General features: G+C 34.1%; 2 protein-coding genes and 1 long non-coding RNA gene across 5 annotated transcripts; all 3 read right to left on the reverse strand.

Annotated features, from left to right (window-relative positions):
• Positions 1-535: 535 nt before the first annotated feature.
• On the reverse strand, positions 536-14,319 carry LOC113500487. Of its 3 annotated transcripts, none has more exons than XM_026881307.1 (6): positions 14,172-14,319; positions 8,623-8,668; positions 7,491-7,657; positions 6,742-6,828; positions 4,575-4,678; positions 536-822 (listed from the first exon to the last, which is right to left on the reverse strand). In XM_026881307.1, exons 1-6 carry the CDS (start codon positions 14,196-14,198, stop codon positions 645-647), a joined length of 609 nt encoding a protein of 202 aa, XP_026737108.1. In that variant the 5' UTR covers positions 14,199-14,319; the 3' UTR covers positions 536-644. The 3 variants fall into 3 exon arrangements, with proteins under 3 accessions (XP_026737108.1, XP_026737109.1, XP_026737107.1); XM_026881308.1 differs by lacking the exon at positions 536-822 and adding an exon at positions 2,341-2,599 and having other exon boundaries at positions 14,172-14,293; XM_026881306.1 differs by lacking the exon at positions 536-822 and adding an exon at positions 3,024-3,809 and having other exon boundaries at positions 14,172-14,294.
• Positions 14,320-18,077: 3,758 nt separating this feature from the next.
• Positions 18,078-19,062, reverse strand: LOC113500715. The gene is made up of 3 exons (XM_026881598.1): positions 18,802-19,062; positions 18,438-18,538; positions 18,078-18,327 (listed from the first exon to the last, which is right to left on the reverse strand). The coding sequence occupies exons 1-3, from the start codon at positions 18,832-18,834 to the stop codon at positions 18,123-18,125; spliced, it is 339 nt and encodes a 112-aa protein (XP_026737399.1). The 5' UTR covers positions 18,835-19,062; the 3' UTR covers positions 18,078-18,122.
• A 56-nt stretch (positions 19,063-19,118) lies between these two features.
• Positions 19,119-19,900, reverse strand: LOC113500483. The gene is made up of 3 exons (XR_003401208.1): positions 19,854-19,900; positions 19,468-19,534; positions 19,119-19,373 (listed from the first exon to the last, which is right to left on the reverse strand). It is a non-coding gene; the product is annotated as an uncharacterized LOC113500483 (long non-coding RNA).
• Positions 19,901-22,254: the final 2,354 nt, after the last annotated feature.

Raw genomic sequence — 22,254 nt, forward strand, 5'->3', positions numbered from 1 at the left:
GAATTTGACTAGTATATTTAACAACGAAACAGTTCGAAACATACTTACGTAAATAAGACTTAAAATTATTTATCGAAAGTAGTGTTCTTGTTCATTTTAATCTAATCCCATAGGTATAGGGGTAAAAATAAAGTAGCTTCTAATAAACCAAGGACAACCTACCGTAAACCTTTAAAGTAATAATATTAATAAAAAAGGAGGATTCTTCCACAATTGCAATGGCATTACTTCAAGAGATGAGGTAGGCCCTCTAAGATACACATAGCTACATTTAAATATTATTTTAATACTTAGTTATAAAGTAATAAGGCTTAGTAAGAAGCTTGTTCAAGCATAACCCACAGTATACAAGGTAATTGCTAAATATTTTTTACTTTGACTGCAAGGATAGCAGAGTAGTAAAGGTCTGTGTCAGGTTGCAGATTCGCGGGTTCAGTTCCCTGTATTTGTTCCCAAGTATTTGTCTGATCCAAAACTGCTTGTTCCGAGTCAGATAAACTATGTGCATGTCACTCAATTGTTTGCAAAAACCCCGTGACACGACGATTAAAATCATTAATTGGGGAGTCGTTAAAAATACTTTTCAATTAACTTATATATTACTCAAACATTCATGTAGTTTGTATATTTAAGACGGAGCTATATCACCACGGTTTGTGTTTGTAGTGACAGGCACAACACACTGGCAGTTCCACCTTGATGGTTATGGTTCCAGATTTTCCGTTATGCACAAGGAACTCCCACGCGTTTAACTTCTGTTTGCATGTCGTTTGGTATTCGAGCGGACCTTCGAACTCCTTAAAACAGGATGCTCCCGTTTCCCTGTAAAATTGAACAATTTTTTTGAAAAATCGATACATAGTCTTGGCTTTGATTATAAATAGGTTCGGATAATTTTGAGTCCAAAACTATTCTGACCAAAGCGATTCAGTTAACCGTTATATGTTATTCTATTTTCAAATATTTACAATACAGTACTTTTTTAATGTTGTGTCGATGTGAAAAGTTACTATTTATTCATTTATTTAAACTTTTACGTACAATTGTGGTACATAAGGCGGACTTAATGCCGCTATCATATTTGATGGCACGAACTTATAACCGGCCACTACATAAAGTAGTCTGCACTGCTTTTTTATGTAATATTTTACTTTTGTTGTTTTGTATATATTTTTTTAAACGTTACTGTCCCACTGCAGGGAAAGGGCCACCCTACGTTTTTACGTTTTTTTTACGTCTATTGCTTCTTTAGTATTTTTTTGTAGTATCCATCCATATTACTTCGCTATCTCATTCGGGGTAACCTCTATACATTAATAAATTAAAATTTCAGGAAAGTGTTTTATTTTGTACCTATAGGCCAAAATTCAATCTATAGAAATAGGTTTTGTATTAAGCCAACCTTCGTTGTTGTTATGTGAACATAAAGCGTTCACCAGGTATAACAACTTCTCCCTAGACATTATATTCATTTTTTTTTAAATCGACCACATCATATATTCAACGATTAAAAATACCAACATATACCAACACAACCAGCCAACCGGTCTTGGAAAATCAAAGCTTTTCTAGCTGTTGGGTACAAAACCTTGAAATGTGGGAGTAGAAGTGATTTTTTTTTATACGTTTAAACTGCCAATCTTTCGGGCTACTAGGTTCATTTGCAAATCCGGTTCCAACTTCATATATTGTAGTGTAGTAGAAATGGCTCGAATAGAACATGTAATATAAGTGGCCTTTAACGCAGGGCCGGATTCAGGGGAGGGCAACCGGTGAGAGAAAGCCCCTAGTAAACCTAGTAAACATCTTTTCCTTTGATATTATTATTTTTTACCCACAGCCATTTTTACCGACGAAATTATTCATTTTATTTGGAAAATAATTTGGGGTATAGGGGCCTCCATTCCTTTGTTGCCTAAATCCGGCCCTCCTATAACGCTTCAAAGTCTCCAAGGAGATAACAGTCAGATATGGCTGTAGGCTCCTACAATTGTAGTTTATTATGGGCCATCTCACTGCTTCAATGGCAAGCAACACAAGTACAGTAGAAAGTAAGTAAATAGTAACGGTAGTTGGTTTTAAATGAATTTCATATTAACTTCACTAGTAACAATGAAAGTATTCAATTACTTTCTAATATAAATAATTATAATAACCTTTATACTGAAGTATAAAACTTAAATGTCAAAAGATGTTTCCTCTTTTCATGTATGATTCTTCATACCGTATTTACACGTCGTCGTTTTCATCATCATCGTTTATTTACAATTGTCGTAATGCAATTCAGGGGACTATACAAAACATTTTAAACCCAGGAGACGCCAATGAAAAGATATTCAGCTATTTAAACATATTATATTTAGTTGACTTATGAAGTTTCTAGCAATAAATATGTATAATAACAGTCCTAAATTTCCTTTGAGTCTATACAGCAGCTTTATAACGACAGGAGCAGCAAACAGGTAGGTCGACAATGAGCCTCTTAGTTTTAGATTCGGATGTATCATCTTTAACCATGAATTCCCACTTGTTATACTGCTGATGGCATATTATTTCATGACCATTTTCAAATTCTTTAAAGCAGGAACTTCCCGGTGACCTGTAACAGGAACAACAGATTTTTTTATTAATAATTTAAAAAAGAGATTATCTTTCTTTATGTTTGCAGTGCCTATAACTTTGCAACCAATCCAACTCGCAGTATTCCGCCGCATCTGAGGGTCTATCACAACGTCTTAATGTTATACTAATACTAGCTGTCCCACGCGAACTACGTACCGCCTAACAGTCGATCATCACAGTGGAGATAAAATAATAAGGGTGGAAAACCCTTATTACTTAGGGTTATGAAAAAATAGATAGTGGCTGATTCTCAGACTTACTGAAAACGCATATAAAATTTGGTAAAATCGGTAAAGCCGTTTCGGAGGAGTACGGTAACTAACATCGTGACACGGGAATTTTATATATTAGATTGTTGCGGAAGCTTAACCGAGCAATATTAAAATATCTTGACTCCGGACTGGACTATTGGACTCCGGTTAGGTCCAAAACTATTCAGGTGATCCCGATAGATAAGCGTTAGAAAACTAAAAAGCGATAATACGACTTATATTGTTCATTAGAGAATTCCTTTCATAAAAAAGTTCTGAAAGGTTCTTGCAAATAGTTAAGTTGTCACGACTCAATATTCGTCAGTTATCAAGTAGTGATTTTTAGGATAGATCCAAATTACATGTCAGTCAAATACTACCACTAACAGGAGTTTAGTGCTAACTAAGAACACACAAAACAGGGTAACGCCTCTATGGAAGGGAGACACGCTATGCGAGGACCTACTTATGTGCGCAATCTTCTTTTCACAAGGGCAAAAGCAAAGATAAGCACATTAGAACGTAAAATAGCCAGCAAATAAATAACATCACATTTTGTTAAATAACTTTAATCATAAAATAATTTGACTAGTAACAATGAAGTTATTAGGTAACAGTTTATTTATATAATAACCTAACTGGGAATACAGATAATAAGAGGTATCTAACGCTGCTATTCTTCTTTGCCAGTAATCTTGCATAAATATGAACAGGTCACTCGTAATCTTTAATAAGTTCGCTTATTTCAGAGATTATTTTTTGTAATCTTTGTGTCTAAAATGACAGGAACAGCATACGGGCAGTTCCACCTTAATCGTCTGGGGTCCAGTTTCTGGACTATGGACAAGCATCTCCCACGCGTTATTCTTCTGTATGCAATGTGTTTCATATGAGAATGGACCACTGTGGTCTTTAAAGCACGAAGCTCCTGAATTCCTGAAAAACATAATAAGACTGAGTTTTTCTTTTGTGATCTTATGGTGATTTATTTCATACGCTTGTTACCTACGGAACAGACACTGTATATGGGTTTAGGGAAATCTTTGTTTGTTTGTGAGGAGTCCAAAGGTCCCTTGTATCTCCAGAATGCCTTGACAGACATTCTCCGTAACGAGTTTGTTATTAGACCGTGGTGCTTCTTAGGATGGAGCACTTTACTCGTGGATGATATCCGGGATCTGATGGTGAAGCCTCAAGTTGGCTGCAGGATTATCTGATTTAAATAACGTAATCACACCGAAATAAGTTTGTCTTTAACACTTTACTTTTAGACGATATTCAAGTTCAGATAATGAAACCGAAGGAGGCCACATCATCTCCGTTATGGAAGAACATAATCCACAGAACATTATTTGTCTTATGTGAACCTTTTGCTATTTGATATCCAGTTTTAAATTTGCACAGACCCTCTCTCTGCTTCTTTTCTCTTTTAGTCCGACGGAACGGTTATCCAACGTGGCCGGTAAGAGAGTAGGTCCATTGCCCACATTTAACGCGTTTTCCAAAAAGATTAGGCTGATATATATTTCAAAATTGCACTCTGCAGTCGAAAAGACTTTACATGTTTTACACTTTACGGACTGAGTAATTTACAGTATTTTTATTTTAGGAAACTGAAGTATTTTTCGTTAAATTCCAGCCGCACGAAGTCGCGATTAAAGCTAGTTATCAATAAAAACTATGTGAGATCATGTTACTTACACACAAGTCTCTATGCGCACCATCTGCAAGTAGTTCTCATCCGGGGCTTGCACGACCGTATGCCATTTGCCGTCACCAGCTTTCACTTGGTAGAGTCTCTCGAACTGAAATATAAAACATTTAATTAATAAAAAGGCTCTTAAGACATTATACACTATATAAAAGAACCAGCTGACACGTGCCCACTTCGATGGGTGGTTTTTCTTCAGGTATGAAATTGGCTAAGTAAATCAAAAAATCATAATGTAGGTACAGTTTTATCCCATTCAAAAATTATAAAGATGCACGACGATATAACCAACTTATAGGATAGCATAGTTATAATACCAGCCCATATACGCCTCTTCCTGTCTAGGAAAAAAAGTAAGCATTGATCACTGCGCTTGCTCTTTGCAAATTTCCTAATGATGTTTTCCTTCTTCGTATGTCAGTGGTGTCTTAGATAAATCAGGAAAGTACATATAACTTTGAAAAAGTCCCATTTTTACTTTGCCTTCATTGGGATAGAACAAGCATCTCGTGCATGCAAAAGGGATGCATAGAACCGCTAAGTCCCCACGACACTTTATTTTGGTGTAACAATTGGGTCCAAAAATTATTCATGATTCAAGTCCCTATAGTAAGGCCAAAACAAAAAAATAACGTGAAGTGAGTAGGACCTACTTCACACTAGTAAGTACTCGTGTAAAAACATAATATATCTTAAGTTAATTTTATATCTACAAGTACCTACTCGCCTACCATGAGGTCTCAGAGCCTCACTATTGACGGAGTGCGAGCGAGACAAGCTATGAGCTCTGTATTTGACCCTCTCACTTCCCCTATGACAATAGCCATGTACAAAAATGCAATATCAACATTTACATAGAAATCTTAGTATTATTGCAAAGTATTTCTTCTATAAATATTTTGAACTTATTCATAAAAACGTTCAAGATAGGCCATTAGCACAGTTCAAGGCAAAAATACTTCTTTTTTTATATTGTATGTTGTTTCAACCAATAGTTATGTTGGAAATATTTTTTTTAGGTCCGTCTGTAATTTTCAAAGTAATACTTAATAAGGATTAGTCGGGTGAGTACTCGCTTTGATATTAGCCGATGCATTTTATCGTCAGCCCCATCTTAAATTCGATTAATCTATGTAGTTTACAGTATTAAAGAATAGAAAAAAAAATATTTTGAAGAAATATGCATATTATGCATTGAAATCTCCTACTCTGTAAGTTTGCAAGTTACGTTGTTTTTTTTTTGTGGAAACGCAACCATCTGTTGCGAATATTCACACAATTTCTGTTGAGCTATAATGTCCTAAGTATTAACTAACGAGTCTATAAGTAGATGGCCTACCTACCAGAGATTACTTAACAACTGTAGAGGAAAATAAAACGGTAACCTTGTGTAGCACTGCGGGTTCCGCTTGTCTGTGTTCATTATGCAACGTAATCAAGTGAATCGTCATTTGAATAAATGCGCAAGTTCACAAATTAAATCACAGTTGTAAAGAAATTCGATATTTAAGTAAGTTTTTTACGATAGATCCTTGCAGCTTAATTGTTCATTTTATTTGTTGAAGAAATTGTGTCGCGGAAGCTTCTATTAACATTCAAGTCACATACACATGCACACGCCGATTGCCTTGCACACGAGGATTGAACTCGGCACGTCGCGCGCGATTTTGGAGTGATGATCTTTACCACTCGGTTATAATTTTGTTGTATATAGCCTCCTGGAGGTAGTCAGAATAGGCGTAAATTATTCATAAATCCACAAATGTTTTTTTATCGAACGAATTGAAAGGGAGCTAATTTTCTGAAAAGAATTCACATCGAAGAACTAGTTACTTTCTCAGGAGTGTTATTTGAACTTTTGATTTTAGGTGTAATTATTTCTTAATGTCAAGCAACATATTTTAAAAACGGGTTGGTATAATGTTCTGTGCCATAGTTTCGCCGATTACAGTTGCTAAAGGCCAAGGAAACTTTTTTTATCAATGCAAGGGACCCCGTTGTATCGTATTGTATAATAGACTTTGATATTTTAATGTCAGCATGAAAGCCTGATGGTAGTCTGTATCTAACCATTTAAATAATTCGCTATTTTGGAAAAAAGGAGACAAGAAGTCAAGAAATAATCTTATTTAGGTTTTTTGAGGTTTAAGTACTCACAGAGATTGTTGATTCGCAATCGTCCATGTCTTCGTAGTCCCCTTGGCGATCATCCGTCATAACAAACGTCGGCTGGAATATTGGCTCCTAAAACACAGAATTAATAATTTAATGTACAAAAGAGATTAAACTAATATTATATAATAAAATACGTCCCACTTGGGCACAGGCTTTTTTCCGCATAGGGTAGGTTTTATGCATTGATCACCACATTAGCTTACTGCGGGTTGGCAATTTCATATTCCAAGATTTGGATTCCAGGTTTCCTTACAAGTTTATCCTTTACCTTGTCAGTGGTGTCATAGATTAAAAACCTAAATAGTACATATAACTATATTGCACCGTTCCTACTCTCACAGCAAAAGCACTTAGGAAGCGGTGATGGGTGGGCGAAACTGGGTGCTGTCCAATGTAACCTGACCTTCAAAAAGTGTTACTTAGTAGCCTAATTTGAATAAACGAATTTTGATTTTGATTTTGATTTTTGAACTTTGAAAAAGTGATATTTATGCTTTGCCTGATTTTCACCAGGATCAAACGGCATCATGAATACAAATCCAGGCTAAGCGCAAAGCCATCACGACACTTAAAAATATTGAGAAAATACTATCATCCTCTATGTTTAGTAGCTCTTATCGGAAATCGACTCAAATAAGTAATCCATGAAATCTTCAGAAATTTACATACATTAGCACTATACACTTTTATAATTATAAGCTTAAATTTTTGCGTCGTAAAGTCCTATTTACCTTAATTTTTCCTTTGAACATTTTATTAAATGTTTCTTGTGGATAGTCCTTAGGTTTGATGTTACAGAAGTTAAGGTTTTTGCACTTATCGGGTACATTTGAATCATTTCCGTATCTGGAGCTTACATCCTGTACTGGTCCAGGGAAAACAATGGCTGAGTCTGCATCTGAAATGATCAAATGGTCTTTTGTCGAAGCGTCTTTTACGTTTGTTTCTACCCGCAAGCCGGCCGTCCCCACCAGGCGTATTCCATCGTAGTTAATGATTGTCACAATAACAATTGGCGAAAAGGGCTGGTAATCTTGTGGATTTGTACAAATGAGGTTGTGTGTTGCAATACAATGGAATTAAGTGACATAGACATTTTTTCTGCTAACATACATATGTGTGTCTCAATTCGGTCCTGTCTCTTATCCATGCATAATATATGAAGTCGCGAGTACAGTTTATGATATAATGGCGCTAATACACACTTCAATGTTCGTTAACTACATTATAAATGGGAGTACCTATCCTAATGATAACTGCTACCAATTACGTTAATTATGTACAGTCCATATAAAAATAATTAGTAGAAGTTGGTTTTTTTGTATAATTATTAGTTCTATTTATATATCAATTTAATTGTTTGGAAAACATTATAACATCTAATTAAATTATAAGTTATCAGGGTCACATTGATATAGCGTCCGAATTAATTGTTTTTGATAGTAACGTAACAATATTTTTTATGTATATTTGATGGAAATATTTAATTAATTTGAAGTATGTATTAAATATGTGCCTGAATCTATACTAATATATAAAGCTGAAGAGTTTGTTTGTTTGTTTGAACGCGCTAATCTCAGGAACTACTGGTCCAAATTGAAAAATTCTTTTTGTGGTGAATAGACCATTCATCATTCAGATCCATTCATGAAGATACAATAGAAAATGTGAAAAATACAGGGCAGGTATAAATCATAACTTATATCTTCTACCCACGGGGACGAAGACGCGGGCAACAGCTAGTATCAAATAACAGCAAATGTTTTAACGCTGTTTAAAAGAAATAAAAGAAGGAAAACATAGATCATTTCTCGCACAACAAATATGTTAGTAATTAAAACGTTTTTATAATATTATAACTACCTTTTTGAGGAGCTCCACATACCAGCTTTAGACCGCTTAGCGCACACTGTAACAGAAAATGACGTAACGTCTAAATATTTGTAGTAATTATGCTAATATTTAAAAATGACTCATGTTGACATATAAACTACTGAACAGGTTTTTCGTACTATCGGTAGCAATATTTCGCTGGTGGATTGTCATTTGCACGCTTTGTAAACGAGACTAGCCCCAAGTTTCACTCTTTGGACGCTGACGCTACTTAAAGTGCTGTGAAAGAGTATTATATTTCTTATCATTATAAAAATCAGTCAGCCTTGATTGATTTACTGCAGGGTATTGGCGTCCATTTGTTTATGTCATTGACTGGCCTTCGCATCCATCTTATTCCTGAATCTTCTTAATATCCTTAATACCAGCCTATAAATGTCCCCCTATGGCAATTGTTAGTAGCGGAATTAGTGCCTTGGGCATAGGCGTCTTTCGTTTTAAGAAGTTTCATGTAAATTCTTCCCCTATTTGTATTTCTTGCCACAGAAAAATATAAAGCTGTGTAAATTTACTCAAAATCTGTATTCCATGTTTGCCTTTGGTTTTACAAATAACGAATGATTTTGATTCTGATTGTCTTAAATCGTATTTATTAGTAAGTATAGCATAACAAAGTCTATGCTGTAATTTATATTACGCTCCTGTCCCGTGGAAGTTTGCACCTAGTACAAAGGACTCTTCATAGATTTGATTATTTTTAATTATAATTGGTATCTGTAGAACCTTTGAATTAAAAGTAAAACCTTGTAATATGAATTAGTATTGAAAATCGTAATCAGTTTTCAAATGGGCAATGTTTTCTGGTAGAATTTGCAATACAACATTTAGGTCTTATTTCGATTCATTCGCCTTTATTTGTACTAGATACATGTATCTATAACTAATAGTTTCTTTTGTGTGTATTGTTTAACCACAAGTAGGTATCCTCTTGAGACGAAAATTAAACAATTATCTATTATTACGCAGACTTGATACGGTTGATTGATTTCGATTCTCGGTAGTAAATTAAACAATATTTTTTTGCTGGTTTGACTTATAGTATAAATCTGAATATTTATTTTCCTTCTCATTTAAACGTCGATGGTTACACGGTATAGAGAGGCGTCTCTTTTGAACAACTACATTAATATTACTTGTCAAGCCATCGGCTTATACTTCTTAAAGGCGGTTTCAGACTAGCGTTTCAAACGCGCGTATGAGCTCGATTTTGGAAGCGCGTGTACGCGGGCACGTCTTTTAGCACACGCTCAACTCGCACGGGCGTTGATGGGCTTCTGACACGATACCTCCGCTGGTTCAAGCAAACATGTGCGCGTTATAAAAATATGCGCGTTTACGCCAGTCCGGTTTTTTGAAGCACGTAATGTAGCGGACTTGTAAGCGCGTATACTGAAACGACGCGCAAAAAAAACGCTAGTTTGAAAACAGCCTTATTTTGCCAACTCTTTTTATCGTACGTTTGGCTTAAAGACAGCGCACTAGTATTCTTAGAATAAAATATAAAAAAAAAACATTTGTATTTTATGTTGATGTGTCACTCAGATAATTATGATAAATTGCGTGCCGGTGCAGATAAAAGAGAGTTTGTGTTAGTGATAAAGTTTCCTGTAAAATTACTTAGAATGTGTAATAATATGAGTTGTGTATGCTTGGATGATTTGGCTTTTGTTTTGTGTCTGCTGAAGCGATCAAAGTAATGTTGTGTCTTTGCATCTAAAAGTCTATAAACCTTAAATACGTAGGTTAGTTGTCTGACTCATTTTCGTCTCTAAATAACAGTTCCTTTTCATTGCTAAATGTTATAACAGACTTTGTTAGGAGTGGTCATCAAATTGTGTTAAATTACAGAGTTATAAATTATTTTTGTGTAATTAAATTATTATAATGTATCATCATAGATATAAACTTTTTATAAACGTTTTGTCACGACCAGCGTAAACATGCAAAGAGGATTAATCTCGGGTCATCGCATTATGTCATCATGATAAGATTAATTACATCTCTAGTATTCAACCGGATAACATTATTGAAGCAGTCATAGATAGTAAATATTTTCGTCTAATTTAATAATTCCGTCACGTGGGAGGGAGCAACTCTACATATTAAAAGAAAATTTATATGTAAGAGGAATATTTATGTCATTATCATATTATTATGTCAATGTAAGAGAAGTTTAATCAAAAAAAGTATTTACACATGTTGTTATTAAAAGCAACGTTGCAACACAAGTAACAAACGCAACATGTCTAAATCATGAAAACTTCCAAGTCCAAAGACATTTAGAATTAATTTATGCGTATAACAAACTTAAACACTTGTTATTTTAAAGGTGTGTTAGCTATAAAAGCTACTTAAGCTCTGACTAAGCTGTGAGTCCTTACGATAAAAAAGTCCATCATGAACAAACTGTAAAATTAATGTCTTGTCAAGTACGTTGGTTAAGATTAAATGTTGCTAATAACTAAACAAGAATTTAAGTAGATCTAGTTAAGAAAGTACAGACTCAGCTAAGAAGAGAAAACCCGGTTTAAGCACTGAGATATTAATAACTAAACCGGTGTATTAAATAGGTTGTGTTATTAGAGAGCTGACGAGAACTCTACATGGGGTAATAATACAGTTCCTAGATTAAGGTCAAGTAGTGTACCGTTACCAGGTGCAAGAAACCGTTAGGGCTGATGATAGCACAGTTATAAAAACCGTTCAGGATCTTCCATCTCTGAAGCGAAAAAATTTGTAATTATGGTAGAGACGCCGACCTACGTTGTTTAGACCACCATCTATCTGTAACAACTGCAAGCATCTTACTTCGCTTGAACAAAACTGACAAATCATCGAAACTGAGGGATGCCATTGAACTGGATTCGTTCTACCCTTTCTCATTTGGAAGAAGAGTGGAGGCCTTTGCCTAGCAATGGGACAATTCAGGACTAAAAAGAATAATAATACAGCCTGGCGTTACAATGGTGACATTAATTTAACACTCAGTATTAATGTCCAAGACATTAATTAAAATTTTAATATTTATAAAACTGTTTAAAATCTTATAAGATGCTTTACCTAGTTGCCAGCGCGCGAAGTGACGTGATGTCGCGATTAAACGTAATGCCTGCAATTCGTCGGTGACTTATTCCATGTGTGAGCTTTAGTACAGAGCTTTCACAATTTGAGTAACTTCTATATAATTTATTTCGTATGAAAAAAACCTTCCAATTTGTGAATTATTGAAATCTATTTTGACTCATATTATCAATGGCTACCAACCCTAACCGTGTGTCAAATTAATATCGCCAATGTAGCGCCAAGTTTTATATAACTGTGTCTACATGCAGTGCAATTCACGAATGTAGCGTCAAAGATGATTATTAAAGTGAAAAAAGGCATTAAGACGCAAACTGATACATTGTTTTATGCCTTGAAAATTAAGTCGATTATGGATACACTTGGATGACATCAGATTGTTTATTTATTCTTCTTTGTATTAGCACGTGTTAATTAGCGTGTGAAAGGGTCATGTCAACATTCGATTATCAACAAGGTCTATCGGATTCTTGAATACATTAAATTGCCTTAACCAATATGGTCACATTCAATGCGAAAGTATGTAAGCGTTTTTGTATGTGTATGTGCGTATGTAATGTATATACGTTACCTCTTTACGCTCAAATAGCTGGACTGATTGCAATGAATGAGTGCGTTAAATGGAGTAAATGTTTTTGCAGCAATAGCCGACATCCAGGCCAAGTCACGAGCGACAGCTACTCTAAACATAATAATGAGTTTGCCAAAAGTTACAGCAGCTCCCGAAACTAATTCACTGTAAACAATTTCGTACAAAGAAAATACCTGATTTTCAGAGTAAATATTTGGTACCTACTTCTTTACTAACGAGACAGTTATTCAGACACCCAGCTTCAAACTGAACTTAAGAGATTTGCTCCATAGAACCCTTAAAAGTAATAAAAATTCACTAACACGACTATTACTCGGGGAGACCCCTTCGCACAATCTTATTAAACAGTAGGTACATTAGTATTCTAGATGTAACATTTTGGTAGTATAAGATCTGCTGTTTTCCTTAAATCTAACCGTGTCTTGTAACACGACTATTTGAGAAGAATTTTCCTAGAATAAATTTCTTGTCATTTAATAGTAGTGTTATTTGTGTGAGAACGAAGATTCTCTACATTGTACGGATTAAAAAAAACTGTTCCTTACATCACACTCATAATACATGTACAAAAATATGTAAGTGTTATTATTTGTGTGTGTACGTTTGTTACATCTTTACACTTAATTTGGACTGATATCGATGATCGATGAAATCTGGTATGAAGGTGGCCTTTGATTCGGGATAACAATGCTTTTACGACATGTTAATGAAAGGTCATGTTTTGCAGCTTTAAGTGACCACCATTTAGCCGAAGCCACGAGCAAAAGCTAGTTGACCTACTATCATTTCGTAATTACACACAATTAACAGAAAAACGCAACATTTTTCAGGAACTCTACTTTTCTGCGATTTCATCACTTTTTTTTAACATTGTACATATAGTAAGTTCATAAATGAATGACAAGATAAATATTGTCTTATTGAGCCTAAGCCAGCATTAAGGTATTTAGAATCGACGTAATTTAATTATTTTTTAATCTATTTCAATAAGATTAAACCTAAACAAGGTTTGTTAGATTAAGGGCCGATTTTTCAATCGTCAGATAACTTTTATTTAACGAATAAGTTTGACGTTTGGACAGCTTTTGTATAGAAAATATGACAAACAGACATATTTATTCCTCTCTTTAACCTAATTTTAATCAAACATTAAATAAGATTAAAATTAAACGCAAAAGTCATATCATAATAAACCCAAAATAATCCAAATATAAATGTAAGTTATACCGGTAACAATAGGTACATGTTTCGGTCAGTGGGTCATTTTAGGGTCAGAATTCGCTTGCTAATTTTGCTGATTCCCAAGTGTATTTAAATAGTTTCATTTTATCTTTGTTATGAATAAATGCATGCTCCTCTTTATTGTTGTTAATATAAAGGTGTGTTTTAATATTGAAATTTATCATGAAAACGTAAATATATTTAATTTTTATGCATAATTATGATTCATAACAAATGATTCAAATTCAAAAAAGGCCTAAAGGTATGTATAATCTCTACATTAACCTATAATAAATAAGTAAACAATTTCAACACTTAATTTTAATTATTTTAAATCACTTTCATTTATTAAATTGAGATTTGAAAAATCATTTTCTTGTATAAACCTTTTTTTAAATTAAATACCTTGAGGTAATAGCCTAGTTTGGATTTAGCTGTATCTTATTACAGTTAGCAGATATAAATCTAGATAGTCTACCGTACAGTAACCTAGAACTTGAATACTAAGTCAAACCAATTACCCGAGCCAAGAACGCAATTCCAAATATTATTCCATATCATAAATACGAAGAAAACCACGAAAAACAAAAACACATCATATTAAAATATGGAAGACAGTACTTACGAAAACGAAACAAATTCTCACGAACATTTTTCATGAACACTGATCACGGCTTTGAGACACGTGCGATCCGTCGTGTCTCGTTGACGGCACTAAAGGTATATTGTGTGTACGGCTATATAGGGTGTTACTTACTACGTATAAACAGTATGATCACTCGCAAAACTGTGGCGTAGAAATTTGAAAATTCGTAAGTCGATTTTGATTCATATTATGTTTTGGTTAGTTAAACTTGTTTTGTGGTGTTCGCCTTTTAAGGTAAACTTTTTGATCGATACGTGTTTATAATACTGTAATTAATGCGTAATTTTAGAATTAGTCAAAATATGCAAATTTAAAGTTGACGTTTAATGGAGCCTAAAGTTAAAATATAAATTCTGAGAAATTGAATCACTGTATTACTTATAAACTGATACTTTTAAAAATAAACTTTTAGTGTTTGATTTTCTCACTAATTTCAATGTACTCGTATGTATATTTTTCTTGGTTACAAGCAAATATAAATAACTTGTACTTGTACTTGTAGTACATTTTAAACTTCTCGCAGATTTTACAAATCAATTAGGCTAGAATGCATCAGTTATAAAACTACACTCTACAATATCTTTTAAAAACCCTGTCCGATTGTATTAAGTGATGAAAAATACTGAAAAAAATCTAGCTCCTCATATAACATCAAAATACATTTATTTTTATCACAGACATAACGTAAAATATTTCTTAGATCTTTATAATTTATTAATTTTAGTGTTGCCATATGTAATCTGTACATGCCTAATCATGTAACGCTTACCAATGGATTTACGCCACACTACAACCCCCTAATGGATCAGACAGGCTTTTTATTATATACCTACTGATTATCATTTTTTACATAGTATCTTGAAAACTCTCGTTCTTAGCATGTTACGATGTGGGTAAACCCAGAATCCAGATTCACATTCATGAATGAATAAAGTAGGTATTTTATAATTATCTTGTCCACACAATGACCGCAGACGCACGCGCTGCAATCTTCGACCTGCTGACGTTGGTTACATGACAAGGAATAACCTGAGGAGAAACTTATACTGTTATCTATTCTTATTTAGAGAGTCTGTAAATTTATGTTTTGTAAGGGGTAATCTGATTTGAAGAAGGTGGCTGGCAGCGGATGGATGCGGGCTGCCCAGGACCGGGATGGTTGGCGCTCTTTGGGGGAGGCCTACGTTCAGCAGTGGACGGCGATAGGCTGAGATGAGATGAAGGGGTAATCTCAGAAACTACTGAACTGATTTTGGAAAAACTTTTTTTGGTAAAGAACAATATGAACGAGGAGAATTTTGCCCAAAGAAGGGAGCTTATGTGATGTAACTCCGGTAACTTCCGTACCCAAAGTGTAACTTATTGAGGCGCCGCTATCTGTCCGTCTGTCACCAGGCTGTATTTCAGGAATGGTGGTTGCAAATTTTTTTTGGTATTGATTTATTACTTTTCATTGCCGTTATAACAGAAAATTATAAAAATAAACATCACCCGCATACTTTTTTACTTATTCTGTGCTGTCAGCTTATATTTTTTCTGCCGTGGGTGATCGAATTTATGACGTTCTACTTGCTTCGTGATTCATTCAGTGAAGACTTAAAATAGGTATTAAAATTACTGTTAAATATTAACCACGTGATAAACCAATTAAATATCATAACGCGTCATACGTTAGCACCATAGAAATCTAATGTTATTTAGATTTCTGTGGTTAGCACAATTATTTTGCGGTTTAATACGTATACTTTATAGTTTGCGTTATTTATGCAAAGTTCTGATATCCAAAAAAACACAAAATTAATGAGGTCAAGTTTTCGCTCTTAGCTATCTTAGACCCCTTTTCCTCTGGTTTATCCTAAACAGCTGGTTTTCGAATAAGGCTTTCTAGGAGTTTCACCGATATCCAAATAAAAACAATATTTTTTCTCGGCACTGACTTTATCCAGTACATAGTTGATATGCTAATTTTATTAGGCGTTCGTATTATAGTTTTGCTTTCATATGCCGATTTTCTTGAGGTCGCTTTAATTATCTGTTAAAAATAATTTATTCTTGGAAAAAACTACGAAGTTTTACGCAACCTGTAATTTTGTAAACATATAGTCGAACGAATGCAACGTACAAATATTATGACTAATAAACCAGGGGCTTGTAACGTCATTTATCAGCAAAAAATACACTGTAATTAGTTCCAATTGACGATTGAGCTACTAAAATAATAATCACCACCAACCAAACACTGAATTTCACAACGGAATGGGTGTGCGAATTACTAAGACAGTTATAATAGCAATTTAGTTTGACGACCACAAATTAACAATGAATGGAACAACACAGTGCATGCACCCATCGGGGAATCACCTATCAAATGACGATACATAATAGTCACAGAATTCAAAGAAAAATATTTAAATCATGGAATGGATGGCCGATATTTTATTAATCATAATTATGAGATACTAGCTGTCCCAGCAAATGTTGTTTTGCCATACAAAGTAGTTGTAGGGACTAAAAAAACTAGATGTTGTCCTATTTTCAAGCTATCAAACTTTAAGCGAGGAATCTTGGAGCGTCATCATGGACTGGCGCTTTAAAAGAGCACAGGAAACAGACCTACCAAAAAAATATCCTATACACAAGCAAGTGGCGGAATACCCCACATTCTTCGCATTTGGAAGAATTTCTCTCCGAGCATGCAGAGGCAAGGACAGCGTGTGTGATAATTCCGCACGTTGCTTAAAAGCGATGGGGAAAACACTTCTACTCCTCACATTAACAATGCAGTTCAGAGTCCGGCCCTTGGCTATTTCAGAACAAAAATAATACTGTTTTGCTCTACAATGAAATTATTGTGTAATAAGAGCAAACACGGTTACGCACAATTTAAAATTAACAAAAATGAAAAATCCAATTACAAACATGATCGCTTATTTCAAGTTTATAATTATGCTATGTTCCTACCTACTATCCGTTGGCATAACTGGAACTACAGAGTTAAATTTAAATTTATTTAAGAAAGTGTAGTAGAAGACGTCACAAGAGAAGAAAAAATACGAGAAATTCTTAGTAGCTTAGTAAACATTCGTACAAAAACGATCATTCAATAGAATTTAGTAATATCCAGTTTAATATCATTAAATTGATGACATTAACTTTATTTAATCAACAACCTTCGTCGTAGTTAAAAAATAATGAACTAAATAGTACATACACTCTAAAGACAATGTGTCAACTTTTGCACATAGTTTACACGTATTTATTCTATTTTGCATTGGTTTAACTAGCAGGCGTCTGAAGTTAATGATTAAATTTGTTATTTTGAGACAGGATAGGCTTTTTGATATGTTATACATTGATAATCATTATCATCAATGTATAACATTATTGCCATGAAAAAGGGAACAAAAAAATGCAATATAACGAAGTCTGGTCAAATTAACAAGTGAAAATTTACAGTGAGAAGTCTTTTTCACAATTAAATTAAAATAAAACCAGGTACTTGGTTCTGTAAAACCATTTATTACTTTTGAAATATTAGATGTAAAACATTGCAATTTTATTTTATTAGATAAAAACTTTTAAAACACTATTACAAAGGCAATGGCGTTTTCCTGTTTTTGATAGAAACCCTGATAAATTACATAATTTACACGAAAAATCATTAAAAAAATATTTTAAATAAAAACTTTATCGAAAACAGGAAAAGTTTATCCAAACACCTCACAATATCAGTCTTTACTATGTTCATGGCCTATGTTTTAGAATCAAGTTTAAGACAAATTAAGACATGAAAATCTCTAAATCATAATCCTGCGTCTAGAATAGTTAGGTGCAATTCAAATCAATAGGCTTAAGATAGAAGAGTATTAAATCAAAAACGCTAGAGCATCTTGTCAAAACTTTATGCAACTTTTCTATTATAAGATTTCTTTATTTTCCTTCTTTTTTGTCCATCTGTCTGCACCTACAGCATACTGGGATTCCATCTTTTGCTTGAACTCTCTCCAGGCCTCGTCCATTTTCACTCAGAACGATGAAATCAAAGTTCATCCTCATGGTGACACATTCCATATCATGATGACTTAATGTAAGATTTAAGAAGTTTGAACTGTCCTGTTTCATCTGACCCTCCTTTCTGTAAGAACGAAAGAGGTTGTTTAACATTTTTGTTTGCCAATTGCTAAAGCTAAAATCGACTAAGAAGAAATGTGTTCATATATTAAGGAAATATAAGGGAAAACTTACAGGCACCACTCAACAGTGTAGATCTGCTCAAATTTTCGCGGCACTTGTACCACGACCCTCACCGTATCCGTTGTGTCGACAATGTAGTAAATAGGTTCGTTCTGAAATGAAAGTCGTATCTTAACTCAACTTTTTTACTGTTTTAACCTAGTAAAAACTGAATTTACTGATGAAATTTTGCTACAACTTTATTGCCCCTTCATTTGAAATTTTAGAGTAGTTAAGCTAAGTGTCACTAGCTTAACTAGAGAGTCTAGGTGTCTTTGTGCTTGTGAGTTGAATGTTTGTCAAATCCCCCGCGACACAAATAATAAATTCCTTAATGCGGGAGTCGTACAAATAAAAGATATATCATGATACTTACGGTTTTGTTGGAGGGACAGTCGGTATCTTCCATAATACCGACGCGTTCATCAATGTCTAATGATGGCTCATCAGAATCAGCGTAGGAATCATCAATATACTGTAAAGAAGATAAATTACTTAGTTAGTATTACAATAGCATCTATATTTCGCCCTGTGCTTTGTAAATAAATCCGATAAATAAATGAATCTTATTTAAGGCTTATCTGGACGCTGCACACGAGAGTATGGATGGACGAATCTTTGTATCAATATAATATTATTAATAATTCAATAATCAATATTGTTTACATATTTTTTTTCTTTCACTCACTCGTGACGTCACAACTATGTTTAAATAATTCGTCACAAGTCCTCAAATTCAAAGCAGTTCATCTTTGCCAATTTGTTATTATTCAAATAATGACAAAAATCATTTTTGCACCGTCTAAACGAGACCTTATACTAGGTTAAGTAGGTTAATACTTACCAACTCATTGATAATGTTTGTTAAATTTTCAAGTCTTTGGCTCGGATACAGAGGGCCTTTTTCAAAGCAGTATGTGGCATCTTTGCAAACTTCTGGCATGTCATCTAAACAAAACCAAAAAAGAAAAAATAGTATTACGAATTAGTATTAACATACTTATTTAAAAAAATAAACAATTATTAAAAAAAGTATTCTTACAGTTTTCGATTTGGAATAGCAATGTCGGCAGTGAATGTATTGTGGTAAGGTTAATTTGTATGGTCATCTGTAAAAAGCACAAACTTTATTTATTAATTTAATACTTCTTATACAAACAATGGCGGACTCAATGCTAGAAGCATACAAAATATTTAGAAGCTACATGACTTTCTGTTACGTATAGGTAGGTACTAAGCTTGAACATAAAGTAGGGTTACGGGATACACGGGCATAGTCGCGGGTAACAGTAAGTTGTAGAATATAATCAAATGTATAAAAGTTGATTTTGTCCCGGTTTTATTATCGTTATTTTTTATCTATTTAATTACTCCCAGGCAACATGAAGGCATTAGGAGAGGGAAAAAAAGTTTAAAATATAGACTCACCAAAAAAAATACGGTTGCCAAGGTCTTCATGTTGATGGATGCTTTTGTACTATACTTTAAATAATTAAAATAAAAAAAATAATCAAAATCTATTTTTTTATAAACCTCCTTTACTTAGTAACGCTCGGACAGGGAATGAGTAAGTGTTGGGAGACCGAGTTGTTTAAATAGGAATCATTATGAGGAAAACGTGTTACGGTATGTCCAACCAAAATTAAATTTCATCAATGGGTTTAATTTTTCATCAAATTGCGTAATGCTTCAGGTCAGAGGTATTAGGACAGTCAGTTCATCAAAACTGTCTTACCTGTAGGTCTGCTTTAATAAGATCGGTGAATGGTTTTTCTTGTTGGAATTTCACTTCTAGAAGTGGAATGGTGAGAGTTCTTTATACCTCTTTTATAAGTTAGTTAGTAGCATTACTTTAAGTTAAGAGCTGTCGGTGGTGTATCAGGTGTAGGCGGAGGCGGAGGGCAAGCCACGATATTTATACAAACTCTTCAACTACTTCAGCAAACTCTCCCGTCTGCTTATGTTTCGATCCATCGTCTGGGCCTTCCGGGCCTGCGGAGTATGTCACCGCTCGGCCATGTTCATTCATGTTCCGCACGCGTATCTAAGAGATGTCGGAAAGCTCAGAGGAGCTGACTAGTGCTGATGACTGCAAGGCTAGCGGGATCGTCTGAAGGTGCTTTCGCGGCCCTGGAACATCGGTATGTAAATTAGTTAGTAATGGTCTTACACGTCTTTCTGCTGAAGACACAGGAGGGAGGAGTCATTAAACAGTCTTCATCAAGAATTTTTAGACAATTTAAGAAATATGCACTTATTCATACATCCATAAGTTGCTGGGACAACGAATTAATTTAGTACTACTTTACTGAAGAAAAATCTTAACTAAACGGAAATGTGAAACTGGGAACTGGCTGAACACCTTAATTTGTTTCTTTTTTCTTTTATTTTTATTTATAAAATTGTTTGTTTCACTATTCGTGTACCTATCAAAACTCCGTCATCAATGACGCTGAAAATAACGTCATAAGTTTCTAAATAGATCGCAGAATGTCAACAAGTGTTTGACGAACGTACTTTCAGTGAAATGTACTTTTTAGTTATAGCAATAAGGTCTATTTTGAGTAAGGTGTAATAGTGATATTTTTATAAATATTCAGAAAAACATTACGTATAACGTTTTGTTGATAACCCATACTCAGAATTACTAGCTTCTTTGGGCAAAACAACAATAACAAAAATATCGTCTAATTTGTGACGAAAATGTTTCTTACTTTCGATTATTTAACATATTATTATACAGTTTCATAGTACTTTACACTTTGTGAACTTCCACATAACGCTTCCATTCAATATAATTCCAATAGCCCAAATATGTTTGATCTCCACATTTAAAAATATTTTTGCATCAGCCTTGGGCCGTCCATGATTTTTCGAAATATTGAACATCCAAAATTATTGCCGAAATTATGATGGAACTCAAGACCTTTGGCTTTGCACTAGTGCGGTACTACCGCTTTCACAGCTTCAGAGTTTAACTCAACTATTGCACAAAACGAATTATTCCCTCCTTATCTTTTGGTAATTTCCATGACATCATCTAATTCACGATTACATGGGTATAAAAATTATTTAGATAAAGCAGGAAAAAAATTGAGGCAAATTGTTAAATTTTATTCGTTTTATCTAATGCACTATTTTGTTTTAATGATGTCAGTGACATCACGCAGTTGCTAGATATCACTATACCGTAATACCTAATAAATTTGTCAACACTTAACAAAAAGGGGGCTTTCGGTCATGCAAGTTCATAGATCAGTTAATAATGAATTTTTACTTACCGTCTTGGGCAGAGATTGCAAAGAAGAGTCCGATGATTTCAGTAGAACAATAAAGAGACATCTTTGTCTTGCAGTGTACTGTTGTGACCTATATAAAATTTTTGAGACCTTTTGAACCTACCACATTCTTACAGAAATCTGTTGCATTTAAGGGAGCGTGCCAGTGTTCTACACATCCTAGAGCGTCGTTTTCGAAATAATATTGCTTTACAAAGTTATTTGTAGCCGAGAAAATGCATAAATAGTGAAGTGAAATCTTTGCAGTACGTATTGTACTTAACATTACGTTTGTATTGGGCTACTCTTGGTATAGTCGGTTATGGTGCACGATAAATAACAATAGGATTCACAAGATGGCATTACAGTGAAAAACATTGAAAAAAGCTAAAACTTCAACCGATAAAAATGTCTGTCATTGGCTGTGGCCAGCGGTAGAGATCTTAGAAAGGTGTTTTCCACTTCCTATTTATTAATTCTCTTAGATAGACTAGGGCTAGATATTTCTCTGTGTAGTAAACTTCCTCTACTCAATAGTCGTAGCTTGATAT

The sequence above is a fragment of the Trichoplusia ni genome, chromosome 14 (assembly GCF_003590095.1).
Source record: "Trichoplusia ni isolate ovarian cell line Hi5 chromosome 14, tn1, whole genome shotgun sequence".
NCBI lineage: Eukaryota > Metazoa > Arthropoda > Insecta > Lepidoptera > Noctuidae > Trichoplusia > Trichoplusia ni.

What these genes read in the sequence shown, in the direction of transcription:
- LOC113500487 (XM_026881306.1), bottom strand. Translation starts at nt 14,198, where the DNA reads ATGTTCGTGAGAATTTGTTTCGTTTTC. An exon ending in ATGTGGAGCTCCTCAAAAAG is followed by an intron (nt 7,658 to 8,622) that starts GTAGTTATAATA and finishes TGATCATTTCAG; the next exon opens with ATGCAGACTCAGCCATTGTT. An exon ending in GTGCGCATAGAGACTTGTGT is followed by an intron (nt 3,810 to 4,574) that starts GTAAGTAACATG and finishes TATGTTTTTCAG; the next exon opens with GAATTCAGGAGCTTCGTGCT.
- LOC113500715 (XM_026881598.1), bottom strand. Translation starts at nt 18,834, where the DNA reads ATGGAAGATACCGACTGTCCCTCCAACAAAACC. An exon ending in ACTGTCCCTCCAACAAAACC is followed by an intron (nt 18,539 to 18,801) that starts GTAAGTATCATG and finishes CTTTCATTTCAG; the next exon opens with AACGAACCTATTTACTACAT. An exon ending in TACACTGTTGAGTGGTGCCT is followed by an intron (nt 18,328 to 18,437) that starts GTAAGTTTTCCC and finishes TCGTTCTTACAG; the next exon opens with AAAGGAGGGTCAGATGAAAC.